Raw genomic sequence first — 16,504 nt, forward strand, 5'->3', positions numbered from 1 at the left:
AGACCTAACTTTAGGTGGCTCAGCTGTTTGGAAACAAACTTTAGAATTTAAAAAATAACCAAGTGGATGTCCATGGCCAGGAATAGAAGAGCTTGGAATTCGATTCTGAGGAAGGCAAAGGCCCATCCTGGGCTGTCTGGCCATTGAAGAAGAAGACTTACATCACTACTAACCATCATTATTTACAACACCAAAAATTTTTCTCAAGTGTGTCTTAACTACAGGTCTTATATAAAAGTACTCTTATATAAAAGTACTTTCATCCCATTTTATAACCTTTACCAGACAGGTGTGTTGTATATGTCACGGTGGCATTCAGTTCATCTATGTGTGTGTATGTGGATGGCATAGGGTCTCATCAATGTATGCTAACAGTAGGATGTGGTTCTAATTCAAATAAATTACTGGTTGCTTATAATTGAAACTATGATAAATATGTACATTTAAAGCATATGGTGAACTACTAAACAGATAAAGAATTCTATGCTTACCAGTTACAAAAGATATAAAAGGGTTTTTTGTATCTCTCTCTGACGCTTGTAAATTGAAGATAGTCTGAACCTGTTACACATGTAAAAAAAATAAAATTCCCTTTTATGACACTTTTCATAATAAGCAACTACATACAAATTTTATAAATAAACTTTTTGTTAATTTTAAGTCTAACATACTTTCAATCTAGACAGGGAAGTCAACAAACTATAGTAGATTTTAGCTCTATCTTTGACGTCAGCATCATTGAATTTGAGTGCCACTGAACAAAGAACTTCAGCAAGATCTAGAAAAATGAAATATTACAAACAATAAATACACATAACAGTTAATTGATGCTAAATTTTGACAAAAACGGCAAATAAGTTGATATAAATATAAATGCTTTTAAATAGAGCGGGAAAAAAAAAAAAAAAAAAAAAAAAAGACTTAAACTTACCATAATAAAATATTTGCACATCATGAAATTTTAGAAAAGCTCGGCAAACAGACAAGATATCATTGCCCAAGCACCAAGTATTTTCTGTTTCAAAATCTGCCTTAATTAGAAATATCTGGAGAAGTCTTAACACTGCCTAAAAAAAAAAAAAATATATATTTTCACATTGTTTGAAATTCAGTTTAATGTACTGTATCAGGATTTAATTTACTGAATGTTTTCCTTCTGTTAAAGAGATATCTCTCTCATACATTTATTAATTTGTTCTATAAAATATTTTCCTTAATTTTAATGAATAATTTAGAGAAAAAAATAACTGCTATGCCCTAGTTGTTACTAAAAAGTACACAGAGGAAAAGTATTTTAGCTTTTTTCCTGGGCAAGCAATAAATGAATAGTTAAATTTATTAAGCAAATTTTTTTGAGGTAAGGATTTATCAAAAGGAGTAAATATGAGAAAAAGACTATTTCTTCTATGCTAAATTTTTTAACTAATTTCATCTTTTGATATAAATTCAGGTATTTCATTTAAGTTAGAGCAAAAAAAGCTTTCAATGAGATTCTATAACAATTACCACTGCCTTGTTTTGCATGAAAAATAATAAAAGTTCATGCCAGAAACACTTAATATAAAGAAAATTTTATACCAGACATTCTTAAAAAATATTATCATACATATTATTATTAAACACTATATACTTAAAAATCATCCAGAGCCTATGAGGATATATACAGTAAAAATCCAACTTCTCAGTAGCACACTTTTTATTTGAAATACTGTGTTCATATTCAAGTTCAAAAAAATTATTTTTAAATAGAAATACTATTTGTTTTAACCTACAAAATTAATAAGATGGAGTACATTTTGTATTCTATGAAATATTAAGCAACAAACTTTTAAATCACAATGAATGGAATATGAGATATTAATGGATTCTTGATGACAAAGTTTTTGGAAAGATTAACTTATCAACAAGGCCAAAAAACATAACTGATGCATCATGGCACAGTGAAGCATGGAAATAAAAATGATTTATACAAAAATTCTATTTCACTGCAACATTAACATTTTTGGAGAAATACAGGCTATACAATAAATTATATTACAGTCTCAAATATGTCAATAAATATAATAATAAAAAAAGTAATTTCAGGATGACTTAATACAGGGATGTCAAACTCATAGGTACACTTGGGCCAAACAAACAAGGTTTAACTTTAGGCGGGCCGAAAAAAAAAAAAAAAATCAATATTCATAGAAACGTAGATTTATTTCGAATAATACAATAATAAACATATATATATATTTATATAGAAAAGAACAAGAAAAATTTAATGTTTACGTCCTGATACTTGACATATCTTCTCTGCTATTATCTTTCCTATTTCGGGAGAAATTTTGTTTGCAGTGATAACTTTCAACGCTGATCCAAGGTGAGCATCATTAATACGGTTTCTAATAGGAGACTTATTACCTTTCATGACTGAAAATAACTGCTCGCACCGTTAAGTGCTACCAAACATGGAAATAATTTCATATGCGAATTTTCGAGTATTTTCAAACCTGGCTGGTAAATATTTGTAAAATTCAGGCATGCCCATTTCAATGAATTTTGCTTTCAAATTTGAGTTGCATTGAATCTCGATTATCTCCATTTGCATATGGCTGGGTACTGAGTCAATGCTTATTGAGAAAATCGAAGAAAACAAAAAAAATTTGTTTTCGAGGGAACTAAAATCATTAAACCTCGTTTCAAATTCAGTTGTTAAATTTGCAATTTTTTCTGCGTATTTTTGATACAAACAAGTATCATCTAAACTTGATTTGTTCATGCTGCACGTCGGGAAGTGCATCAAATCTTCATTTTTAAGTTGTTTTTCCCAAAGAACTAGTTGACATTTGAATGCTTTAATTATGTCAAACATGTTCGTAATGATATGATCTTTTCCTTGTAACGATAAATTTAAATCGGTTAAGTGTTTGCTTATATCAACCAAGAAAGATAAATCTTGTATCCATATTGTATCGTAAAACAAACTTACGTCTTGATTTTTCGTTTTTAAAAACTGACATATTTCTTCTTTCAAATCCCAGAATTGTTTGAGAATCTTGGAGCAAGATAATCAACATACCTTGGTATAGTAGGACAAACCCGAATATTCACTATCTAACTCACTTAAGAAAGCAGTGAATTGACGCTGATTTAAACCTCGAGATCTTATAAAATTTATAACTTTTTTTATATATGACAAAACATTCTCCATATTTATTACTTTCGTGCATAGAACTTCTTGATGTATAATACAATGCATATGATGAATGTTTGAACCGTGAATTTCACTAAGTTTTTTTCTTAGTAATACTACGAAGCCCTTGTTTTTCCCGGTCATTGATGGAGCGCCATCTCTAGCTACAGAATATAATTTTGCCAAAGGTAGATTGTATTTCTGCAGAAGTCCAAAAACACAAGTAAATATATCTTCTCCTGTGGTAGTACCAGGCATCAGTATTAGTTCCAGTAATTCCTCAAAAATGTTAAAATTCTTGTCACAAGAACGAAGAAACACTGCTAATTGAGCTTTGCCACTAATGTCCGTGCTCTCGTCACAGGCAATGGAGAAACTTTCGAAACTAGATGATTTTGCTTTGATCTGATCACTTAAATTCGCGGCTAAATCAGTAACACTTTCAGCAACTGTATTTTGAGACAATGAAATTGATTGAAAAGCCTTCACATTTCCAGGACAAACAATTTCTCCAACTTTCATTAGGCATTCCTTGATGAAATCACCATCAGTAAAAGGCTTCGAATGTTTAGCTATCAACTCGGACAAGACGTAGCTTGCATGTACCGCCGCTTCACTTTCTTGCAATACTTTACTAAACATGGACTGTTGCTTTTTCACTCCTAACTTGACCTCTTTCAACTTTTCTTCTCTCATTAATCCTTCGTAATTGTTATATTTCGATTTGTGTTGTTCGTAATGAGTTTAATATTATATAACTTTGGTACATTAATAGTATTATTACATATCCAGCAGATTAATTTTTATCTTTTATATCACAGCAAAAATATTCTAATTCCCATTTTACTTGGAATATTCTATGTTCGTCAGCGATTTTTTGTTTAATTTTACTACCACTTGGTTTTGATATAGGCATACTGAATACAAAGGGCTGGAATAAACACGGTTAACGTTAAAAAGTTAACAAAAATTTATTCTTTCCACAAGAGATAAATCAGAATGCTGAAATATTTCTTCAAAAATATTCTAACAATATCACAAAATGTCAAACGTTTAGCAAAAATCAATTCAAAACAGAGAAACTAATTCTATTTCACAGCGAAATCGCTACAAATCAATCACAGCATTAAGTAAACAAACAGTTCGCTAGAACTACAGCTACTACTGAGATGAGTTGTTTGTTCTCGGCTTTTATAAGCTTTATAATTAATTTCTCGAATATACTGGAAACATCTATAAATATCTGGATTTTTGTGGATGGCAACAGCAATTACGATATATTTATTTATTAGGTATTAAATGCACGCGCTGTTCTATTTTTAACCTTCCAACGCAGCTGTCTTTTCAAAAATTGTCTGCTTTGCTAAGGCAACATGAAGCAAATCTAATTACAACTCTAAATAAAAAAAAACTAACTAAATAAATAACTATGAAATCCGTAACAATATGAATTAAGTAATAATTAACAATAAAGCAAAGTGCATGCACATGCATGCACCAATATATCGTACAAAACTATGATTGGAAAACTGAGACCATGAGTTTGGCAACATTCGGCTATCGGGGGATGCGTACAAGTTCTGAGTGCACGTGTCCCCCAAAAGCCGAAGGTAGCTGAACGCAAGCTACTCGCACGCATTTGTAATTTAAGTAGCGTGTGTGTCAGCTCGCTGTGAGTAATCTAACAACACTGAATAAATTATTGTTAATTACTTAGCAGTAAACATTTCATTTTTTTCTTCGTCGATATGGTTTATTATTATTATATATTATTATTTGCTGATATATTGGCCGGGCCGCAAAAATATTTGTTGTGGGCCGCATGAGGCCCGCGGGCCGCTAGTTTGACATCCTTGACTTAATGGATGAACGTTTTGTATTCTTTAAATGTGCATATCCAAAAACTAATTATCAAATATTATACAGGAATGAAATGAAATCTTATTGATCACAAACTGAGGAAATGGTAAATTTAAGACTAGATAACAAAAAAACAGATTTTTAATCAAAAAGGATTTATCATAGCATGAAACCCAGAAACTGAAATTTACTTTTAAAAGATAATTTTTATTTTTAAAAGGTAAATTAATTCATACCATATTCTTAAAACAAATAAGCGAAAAAAATTCTCACTGTTATTTTTTTTAATAGAAATATGACATAAATTCATTTTTTAAGAAAAACATGAAAGTAAATATACTGTGAAAAAGCAAAGCATTTTGGATTAAAAGTACATAAATAATATTAATTTAATTACATAAAATAGCAGCAATATGTGTTATTATATTATTTATGATGGGAAAAAAATAAACATTTATACTACAGTCAAAAGTCGTTAATTCGGACACCCATAACCCGGAATGATCTATAATCCAGACCTCAAAGCTTCAAATTTTCTGCGACGCATGCGCAGAAAGCGCCTTTACCGCTGAGAATATGCTTGTACGCGTGTGCAAAATATGTTTATGAGTGCGTGTTTAATGTATAACAGACGGTATAAGCAAAGCTAAAATTATTTAATTATCTATTTCAGTTAATGTTGCAGATTGCGTTGTTCCTTAATCTTCGAATTGGATCCGGCTTATTATTTTTTGCAGACTGTTAGAGCAATTTTATAAAAGTAAGCTTGAACTTTCGATTATGTCAAATAGAATTTCTGATATATATTTATTAATATGTAAATGATCTACAAAGCGAAAGTATGTTTCGAAGTTCATTAAACAAAAAGTGGAATTCCTACAAAAAATGGATAAAGGCATATCCTTTGTTTATCTAAACTTTAACGTTTGTTTATCTAAACTTTGTTTATCTTTAATGCTGCGGCACTGCGCAATGAATTGAAAGTTGATCTGTCAGCACTATCCTTATCTTCAGGGCAGATGTTTTTATTTTATTTGGCTTATAATTCCTTATTAAATGTATTATTTCATCTCGATGTACTCCATCTTTGATATGATTTAAATCAAATTCCTCGTCATTATAATTCGCTTCCGATAGTGAAGAAAGTAACAGAGGTTATTGAAAACGAAAAAATTTCAATTGACAAATTAGTCGGTATTCTCGATACAGCAATCATAGGACTTGAATAGCGGAAGTTTGTAACTGAGCAAGAAATTATGTCTGTTTAAAGAATTAAAGAGAATGTATTATCACATAAAAAACGAAGCAACTTAAACAACTTACATTGAAAGAAATGTTTAATAAAGTAAACAAATAAATATTAAGCTTTTTTTCTTGTAAATTTTGATACCCTTTAGATCATAATAGTTCTTTATTTCATAAATTGCGGTTTCATATTTTTAATTTTATAATTTCTGCATGCCATCTTATCAGATTTAAACTGATGATCTATAATCCGGAAAAATCGATAATCCGGAATCGCTGAAGTCCCGACGAGTCCGGATTAACGACTTTTGACTGTATTTTTTTTTATTTTTTTATTTTTTTTATTTATTTTGAACACAGAGTAGTAAACTATATTAAAAAAATGTTACTACTTCTTCATCATTTATGTTTTAAACATATTTCTAAGAGTTAATTTTCATTATCTGACAGAATTTGAATTTTATTGTCTTCTATGACAGAACTGCAGACTTCAGTTTTAAGTCAGAAGCATAAATAATATTGAGTAACATTTCAAATACATTCTATTCTATGATAATGAAATCAGTCTTATAGATATAAATTTCAATAAGAGGAGGGAAATATTATAACACAGAATTACAGTCAAAGAAATAAGAAAATTTCACAATTCTCATCGATTATGCATATAACATGGAGAATTCAAATAAACAATTTTTTTCAATGGTCAATATTCCAAAGCTGGATTTAGACAACATCTAACTCTCACAAACTACATCCTCCCCCCCAGATGGCATTTTCAGGTCTTTATTGGGATTCGGCACACACTTTATTTCTGCTAGAATATCTTATTATCCCATTACTCAAAAATATGGTCATAATTTATCAAAAAAAATATTATATCTTATGTTAGTTACTCATGACAGCATTCGAAACAACCTACATGTTCGACAAGGGGTAGGGTCCTTGATCCAGGCACCCTTCTAAGTGCGACGAAATTACAAACTACAGAGCATGATCCTTAAATCGGGGGTGGGGGGGAATTAATGTTAACTTAATAATTACACAACATTTTATTTTAAAAAACTAAAACAATCTAAATTCCAGTTTTATTTTCAAAGTTTTAAAATGTAAAAGTACACGCTTAAGCACACTGTTTTAAAATTTCACTAGGCTTCTCATTTTTGGCACATAAGGTCGGTTATTTTGCTAATGAAAAGAAAATTGGAATTTATTTCATGGTTCATTCTTTAAAAATTTTTAAAGAAGACTTTTCTAAGACCATATAAAATTATTAAATATTAATGTTGTATTAAATTAATTAATACTATATTAAATTACTTAAAAATAAGGAAAAGAAATTGAATGCTTTCTTGAACTATTATTTATGTAGAAAAATATTATTACTCTAGGCTTGCAGATGGATCCAGATTCTTGGGCTGCAAATTCTAAAAAGACCAAATAATGTTCTATATTACACTTCAGCTGTTTCATTGGCATGCTCAAAATATGCTCAACTATATGTGCTACAATTTTATTTTGGAAATTTCTGAAAAAGAAAAATACTAAGCAATTCTAGTATTAAAAGCATCTGTCTTAACATTCATTGAGAATAAAATACAAATAAAAGCTCAAGACAAGATAGAGGAATTTTGAATAAAATATAATTCTTAAGCACATTAACAATATTTGATATTATACTATAAAACTATGATAGCAAATTAGTTTTACCTTTCACTGCATTCTAGTTTTACAGCTTTCAAGAAACTTAAAGCATATGGAGTCAGATGTGGAGATGCTTTCATAATATTTGTAAGTGACCTGGAAAGATTGAAGACAGCACTTTAAATATATTTAGGTTAGTCAAGAAGACATGAGTAGACAATATATTAAATTGACATATACATACATAAATATATATATATATTTATTATATATATGTAACATCACTAAATGTGAAGTCATGAATCCGACACTATTAACTTCTGGCAGTAAGGCATGGCTGGGTGGAAGGCAGAAATAAGATGTTGACAAAACTAATTCCGGCGAAGGCACAGCAATAACTATTTCTTTGGCAGACAAATTACTTTTCGATCATATATGAATGCAAACAATTTTTATATACACAGCCAGCTCACACCTCGAGTTGAGCCATTTACCATTTGTTGCAATTTTTTGCACATATCATGTATTTTTGAAAAATGTTTAATTTTTACAAACGTCCTTTTAAAATTATTTGTGCATTAAAATTTATTAATTTTTTCTCACCCTTTTTTGATTTTGAAGTCATCTCGATTTGTAATTTTAACATTTAGTTTTTGCGAGATAGCTTTTACTACTTTATTATTATTTCTAGTTGTTGAATGATTTTACATTTTTGATGATTACTAAGGAACTATAGAGTCAAATGTATTTTTTAGCATAAGCTTTGAAACATTCCTCTTACTTCTAAAAAAATAATATATATATATATATACATATATATTAATATATAATTTAACATAGCTGCAAACATTCTTTAATTATTTGGTGGATCAAAAATTGCCATAACTATAACATATGCACCATGGAACTAAAAAACAGATAAAAAATAAAGACACAAATTAAATAAATAAAATAAAAGCATAAAAATTATGATGGTGTAAAAGAAATGCAACATTCTAGTATGCATATGCTCAGTATACATTAAAACTTTTTTAGGTGTCATAATACTGTACATTTATAATACTAATTTGACAAAATAATATTGATACCTGTATTTTAATCTTTAAATTCTGTTTGTACATCTTATCATATCTATTCATAAATGTACATAGGCATTTGGTATATACTGACTGCAGGCATAAGCAGTAACTAAGACAACAAATTTGAATGATACAGTTAAAAATATATTTATTAGCTATTAACGAGTAGTTTTTAATTTTGTTACAGACACTATTAAGTATGGTAACCTTTTATATTGGCATTATGCTTGGCAATGATTAAAGTTAAATGCTCTAAGAAATGTTGACGAGGAAAAATTTAACAAAAATTTCTTTCCATATGCTAAAAATAGATTTTATTCATGATACTCATAAACCAAAAGATTACATTTAGTGCTATTTCAGCATTTGTACACATTTCTGCACATGGAAATTAAGTACTTTTAAGAACCATTACTGAAAAAAAAAAAAAAAAAAAAAAAAAAAAAAAAAAAAAAAAAATGAAGGCCCCATCAACAAATGGGAACTAAATAAATTCAATTAAAATATTATCTATGCCTGAACTTCACTTTTGTAATACCATCCTAAAAATAAAATAGACCCATGAGTAGGATGAATTATTATTAAACATGAAATAATTAACAAAATTATTAATAAGTTTGAGAACTGAATTTATAAAATGTATCAAGAAGCATTAAATGTAATGCACTTATAATAGTTGGACATATTTGAAAGAAGATAAATGATATTTTATTTATTTATGTTATACTAACAGTGAGCTTTATGTTGACAATTTTTTATGTCTCATTTTGGGTTTAGTAAATAGCAGGTATATTTTATGTCAAGCGGCATAGGTTAAAATGAGAAGTAAAATCATAATCAGCCTGATTCATAATAGAAGACTGGCTGTTGCCATCACTGCTGTTTGACTAGAGAGAGACTTGCTTATTAGAACATAACTGAAAGGCGTGATGTAGGCACGGTTGGCAAGTTTTGAAAGTTAGTATCACAGCTTCGTGTAGAGTTCCAGGGTTTGTAACCCAGATTCCAATAAATCACTAAAGCACCAGAGGTGATAAGTTGTTTTGTATTATTTTAAGATGTGAAGCATAAGTTTTACATGAATTTTAACATTTTTGTGTTTTATCTTGTGACCATGGTAAAGATTAATGAAAGCAATTAGTTATAAATAATTAAATTAGGTAGTTAGATAACCTTAGTCATTATGGATTTACATGGCCACTATTAAATTTTGTTCATCCGTTAACAATATTTGTAAAAAAGCCCTATTAAATTACAATCTAGTAAAATTTCACAGTTTAAAACGCATGTAATTTTTGTAATATTGATTCTTAAATTATATTAGTTACATGTTAAAAAACTACAAAATATTTGTGTTGCATTGCAACAACACTCAACAAAATATTTATGTGTCTTTAATTTGAAGCCTTCCTAGACATCTTGGTTAATTTATATCAATTTCCTTCTCTTTAAGCATCTTTTCTAACAATTAGAAATTTGTCTTAATACACAAACCAATGTTCTCACTAATTTCTGTGTGCTTTATCTCCTAACTTCTCAACCTCTCTACAATGTACCTATGATGGTTTACCGGATCTGGCAAAAGTTAAATAGTCCAAAGCCCCCCCGGCAGACATGAGGGAAATTATCACTATATCTGAAAGTGACTACAAAGTCAGACAAAGGTTTAAATAAGCCTCTTATTTAAAAAGAACTTAAAACATAAACGCATGTTCTTATGCTAACAAAATCAAAAACATAAACGCATGTTCTTATGCTAACAAAATCAATTACAGCTCGTGGTGATGCAAATAAACAAGAACAGTCAAATTCAAACTAAAAATGTGATTCTAATGTGTCTAGTGGTCTAAGACTGCAAAATTTAATTTTAATTTAAGCTGGCTCAGTACCTCTATCATCATAACAAATTCAAATGTTGGCAGTGATAATGCAAAGATGAATAATTACAAATTATCAGAGCTGGCAGGAACTAATGTAGCAAGTAAGCTTAACGCAAGTACAAGTTCTGTAATTACGAACAGAAACACATTCTGTTGTACACTCTGAAAAACCTCAGTTTAAAAACTGTCCAAGTGATTTGCATTCTGGTGAAGAAATAGGAATGAGAAATTATAATAAAGACTGATGTTATAAACAACTGAGTAGTTTACATAATAACAACTGTACATATCCTTGAAAATAATTTTCTTTCTCTTTATGTATTCAGTTTCTTTCTTCAACACGTTTCCTTTTCATTTTAGAAGTTTTGGATTTAATTAAAAGATTTCTGTTGTTGAAAAAAAAAAAAAAAAAAAAAAAAAAAACTAAATGCATTTAAAATGTGTAGAAAAAGCTGCTAATTTTATTTCTTTAATAATATAAACATTCATGATAATGATTCATAAGTCATGATTTCATATTTTTATTTTATAATTTCTACATGCCATCTTACTAGATCTAAAATCCGGAATTCCCGAAGTCCTGATTTCAGACTTTGCACTGTATTTGCAAAACAATAAATCCCAGATTATTACATAGTTGCTCTTTACTACTAATTATACACTTCAAGATTTTCAAAAACAAATAAAGCATCTATTTTCATTATATAACTTGCACACAGTTCTTTTATCAAAAGAAAATGAATTACCAGACTTTTCGCAGAAGATGCATGGGCAATTATCAACAGCATTAAAACTGGCAACCGTAGGTACATTTCTATGAAATCTTTTGTAATCAAACTTTAGCATGTTCGAAAAGTTAACCATCTAACCAAAAAATGGATGAATGGTACCAAACTAGGAAAGCACTATAGTTACGTATCATGGAAGCATTACCTCTCACTGTATGTAAAGAATGAAAGCGTCTGAAACAACTCAAATTCCTTCTTCTCAAAGCTGAACTACATTTCAGTCCACAAAATTTATACTCCACTGATGAACAAATTTTTAGTTCTTAACTTTTAGGAGGGATTAATTACTTTTTTAGATTTTAGAAGAATAAATAATTGAAAAATACATAGCTGCATAGACATTTTCTATTACAAATGTAATACAGCATAAAAAAAGGTACATTCATAATAATTTTATTTAATACCCAAAATCTTACTTGTATATGAAATCGCACATAATATCATTTTTGTGGCATGAAAAGTACGCAAATAATGCTCTAAAAAATGAAGATGCTGCTTTAGTTCCCCCTGGTAGTAAGGCACATTTCCTTAGACCACTTACTGATTCATTTAAAAATTCAACAGCTAAACATAGAACAAAGAAATCAGTTATTTCTTTCAAAAGATATATTTTAATATTTAAAATTCAAAAAAAGTATAACAAAAATAGTGGAGCTTAAAAAATATTTATGAAAATTTATATATCATGTCCACAAAAGTTTTTACTTGGCTTTTGTTTTCACAACTGTTGGTTGTAAACATATACTTCTACAAATATCTTTCAAACTGTGCAAATATTCATGTTTGGACATTTTTTTTTAATTTAAAGAAATCACTTTTATAAAAATTCTTTAATTAATTTTCATATGTTTCTCTGGTCCCTATTCTTTTATTTAGAAAAAAATTATACTTGTTACAAAAAATAAAACACAGAAAAGTGTAACTCTCATATGATAAAACTGACTGAAATATTTTATAATAAAATCAGATATTATATTCAGGGGCTTTACACAAAGTGAACAGCAAAATGTTTACATTTATATGAAACTAAGAATAAAATATCACTCAGGAAAAGGTCTTTGATGTTAAGAGATATAAGTTATGAATAGGTGAAGATTATTGTGAAAAATATGGATCAATATAAAATTTTCAAAGTGGAAATTTTATTCCCAGAATATTACAGAATTCATGTTCTTTCAGTGCTGGCCTACAAACAACTTGTAGTATTATTAGCATTAATTAAAAATGAAAATTATTTCTACTTTAATTATGGTTACCAGATTATGATTCTAATGCAATGAAACTTCAAAAGAATATTAATAATATATTTTTAGATGTTGAAAACCTATTCTGTGAATTCTTTTGGCATACCAAATGTAAAAAATTAAAGACACCAGAAAGTTATAAAAGAAAACCATGAAATTGTATTTCAGGGGGAAAACTCACCCTTGAACCATTCTAATTTAAATATTGACTGACCCATCAACGCAAATTGGATATAATGTCGAAAACAGCAAATTTTGAAATTAAATATCTCAGTCTATTTTTGTTGCATGGCATCAAATTTTTTCATTTTAATTTTTATACCAAGTGCAGAATTTTCCTAAATATAAGTATAGGGAGCAGGGGAATGTATAAAAAGTTAGATTTCATAATTTTTACAAAACTGATTCCTTTATAATGATAAATGCCAAAATGTGAATATTTGTGTCATTTAAAACATTTTTATGATTGGACGTATATGTCTATGTCCAACGGTTACTAAAATATAAGCCAGGTAAGAAGTTTTGTGGGCACATATTTAGATACATATTTTAAAATATTTAAATATGTGCCTACAAAATTATACAGTACTACACATTTAAAATTTAGAATTCAGATTCAAGTCATGCACACTGGCACACATTTGATAAAAAGATAATTTGGCAATAAATTTACATTTATCTTAAAAAAAATTGAAAAAGCTTTCACGTAAATTATACAAAAAATATTGTCTGTGATGGGAAAGCAAATAGTTTCAGTATACATGCTACAATGCTAATCTTAAAAATAAATATATAAATAAATAAACAAAAGTAAAATAATAAAAATAAGACTTAACCTCCTCAGACACATTATAATTTGTTACTTTGGTCTTTTTTCCATATTATGTTACAAAACATCTTCCTTATATCATGATCTTGAATGTATCATCATATAATAAACATATATCTTTTCTATTAAACTAATAAGAACTCCATAACAACAGATGAATTACAAATACATGAATATCTATATTCAAACCCTGCCATAACAAACTTCAGGGGACCAGAAATTTGCTTCACTTTAGGTGGTTTACTATATTTAATCTGAAAAGAAATATCCATTATTTCATAAAATCACACAAAAATTGAATGATGAATCTTAAAATAAACTAATTTACATTATCACATGTACTATAAGAAATGAAAAATAAATCTGATCTTAAAAAATAATGTTAAAATTTAATTACAATTATTATTTTATTCAACTGAAATTTGCTGGCTATTCTCTTCCAGTTTCACAATACATTAAAAATATTACTTGATAAATTGCTTAGCATAAACATCGCTGTTCTGATCCTTCATTCAAATTACACATTCATTACTATAAATCATTATTTTATAGATAAAACTATAAAAACACTAAAAATTAACTAAACAAAATATTAATGAATTTATTTTTAACTTTTGAGTACATAAATAATCTAATTTTCTCCTGGCATGATGCAGAAATGCAGGAAAACTTTATTCATGTTTTTATCCAAACATTGAAAAGATTCTATCGCTTTTGATTATACAGTTTACGTGAATAAAATCTTACTAATGAAATGCAAATGCTTGGCATCCATTGTAGTAGGAATGAATATTTTCTATGTAGCATTTTCTCATTATTTTTCATCAGCATCAGAAGAATATTCAATGCCAGCATTTCCTCATTTTAATTTCTGTCACAGTATTTTCATGACTTGGATCTCAGCATGTAACAACATTATCATCACGTGACTGAAAAAGGTCTATACCATATTCTGAGAATACTAAAATATCATTTTTCTCCTAGCTACTTAATGACAGGCAAATCCTGATTTTCATCCTTCTCTTCAACATCATTTGCTAGATCAACACACTGAAAATAATTTTTGTTGATTTCATAACAAGATGTCAAAATATTTCTAGCACTATCATTCTATCAAAGAAATGAAACATTATAATCAGCATGTTTATTATTATTTCCTTCTAAAATAGGGTTCACACCTATTTTGCAGAGCTATTATTTCGAACACACAGAAATATGAGGGTGAAGCTAAAAGAAATGTGTAGGTGTTTTCCATTACAAATAAAATGTGGATTTTAAAATTCTGAATGTGGAAGACAGTAAGGGACAGTAATTTTTTTTATAAAAACTTGAAAAAATTCTGAAAAAACTATGAAAAATACAATTTTTTTTTTTAAATCAAAGACATCTCTATAGTTTATTATATCTAATATTCATAGCTTTAAAGGTTTGCTATAGCAGTATAATATAACATTAAGTGCATAGGAAATTGGACGGGATCAAAAGTTTGTTATACCTGGGGGGTATGTTATAAACTGGGTTTGTTATAGCAGGGTTTCAGCTGCATGTGCTAACGAAAAATTTAGATTTATAACTCTTTTAAATTCTAAAGTGCCACTATTTATTAAAATTAAGTAAATTTTTCAAAAGACAACAGTGTTGTTAGAACAGTTTGAAACTGTACTGGAGTAAATTCACAGGTTCAGCCACAAGCTGGTCAAGTTCTGAGAAACAGGAGATCATTGTTATGACATAACGACAAGTTTATGGGAGGTACCGATCGAATGGATGATATTATTTCAAATTATTGCATTAGATTCCATGGAAAGAAATAGTGGTTTCTACATGTCATGCTTTTTGATTCCTGTTTCTAATACTATGTTTAATACCATGTTTTTGATTGATGTTAAAGTTTCAAATACAGGTGTATTCAATTCAAAATTTATGGCTCATCCATTGCATGTTTTGCCAAGAAACAGGTCACAATGGATCAACTAGAATTTCATGGCATCATTTCACAGGGCTATCTCAAACAATTTGGAGTGCTTCCCAAACCTGGAAAAACAACCACTTCAACAAAGAATTATACAAATTTACAAATTTTGTTACCATGCATCTAGCATAAGTTTTGTTAATTTGTCTTAAAGCATAGTTTTGAATAGTTTCTAAAGATTTTCAGAGAAGTAAACTCAAGATAGAGAAGCGTAACTTAAGATGAGAATACCGAATAATTCTGTAAATAAGTACACCCAATGAATTGCAACTTGCTTATCCAAACAAAACACTTTCCAATGTATTAAGACTTTTAAAATTAGACAAAAAATAACCATAGTTCAATACATATTTTGAATAAAACTTTTGATAGTATTTTTTTCCTGCCCCCATTTTCTGGAGAGAAATTTGCAACCACTTGCCCTCGAAACTGACAGAGGTTCCCCCCCCCCAAAAAAAAATTAAGTTAGAACTTAAATTAGTTTTAGTTTAGAAGTTGCATTTTTGCCCAATTTTAAATTTTACTTTAGCATGTTTTTCTTCTCATTTAATTTTCAGATTTCCTTTAAATTTTTCCTTCGCAAATAACGACATCTGTGTCAGAGTGATTAAACAACATTTATTTGGATCTTACATGTTATTAGTCTGGCCTCATATGCATGAACATGATCTGAATATATTAATAAATCAGTCAGACTGGCCCAGTGTTTGCGAATGGGAGAGTAGTACTGTAAGTTAACATATGAGTAACCAGAATACATACATAAAAGAAAATTTATTTCATAAAAT

General features: G+C 28.7%; 1 protein-coding gene across 6 annotated transcripts in view; it reads right to left on the bottom strand.

Moving 5' to 3' along the window:
• The window catches only part of LOC118196521 (AP-5 complex subunit beta-1-like), a 178,415-nt gene that overhangs the window by 52,527 nt on the left and 109,384 nt on the right, over positions 1–16,504 (bottom strand). For all 6 annotated transcript variants that reach the window (XR_015041764.1, XM_085819161.1, XM_085819162.1 and 3 more), the window contains 6 exons: positions 12,088–12,235; positions 7,991–8,080; positions 7,667–7,808; positions 932–1,067; positions 672–778; positions 492–561 (listed from right to left, as the gene is read on the bottom strand). Coding sequence is in view for 5 of the 6 variants with exons in the window: in XM_085819161.1 (XP_085675287.1) it covers positions 492–561; positions 672–778; positions 932–1,067; positions 7,667–7,808; positions 7,991–8,080; positions 12,088–12,235 (693 nt within the window). In the remaining variant the exon portion in view is untranslated. The remainder of the gene's footprint in view (positions 1–491; positions 562–671; positions 779–931; positions 1,068–7,666; positions 7,809–7,990; positions 8,081–12,087; positions 12,236–16,504) is intronic.

Source organism: Stegodyphus dumicola, chromosome 6 (assembly GCF_044657685.1).
Source record: "Stegodyphus dumicola isolate Sdum_Otavi_A_Nest chromosome 6, ASM4465768v1".
Taxonomy (NCBI): Eukaryota; Metazoa; Arthropoda; class Arachnida; order Araneae; family Eresidae; genus Stegodyphus; species Stegodyphus dumicola.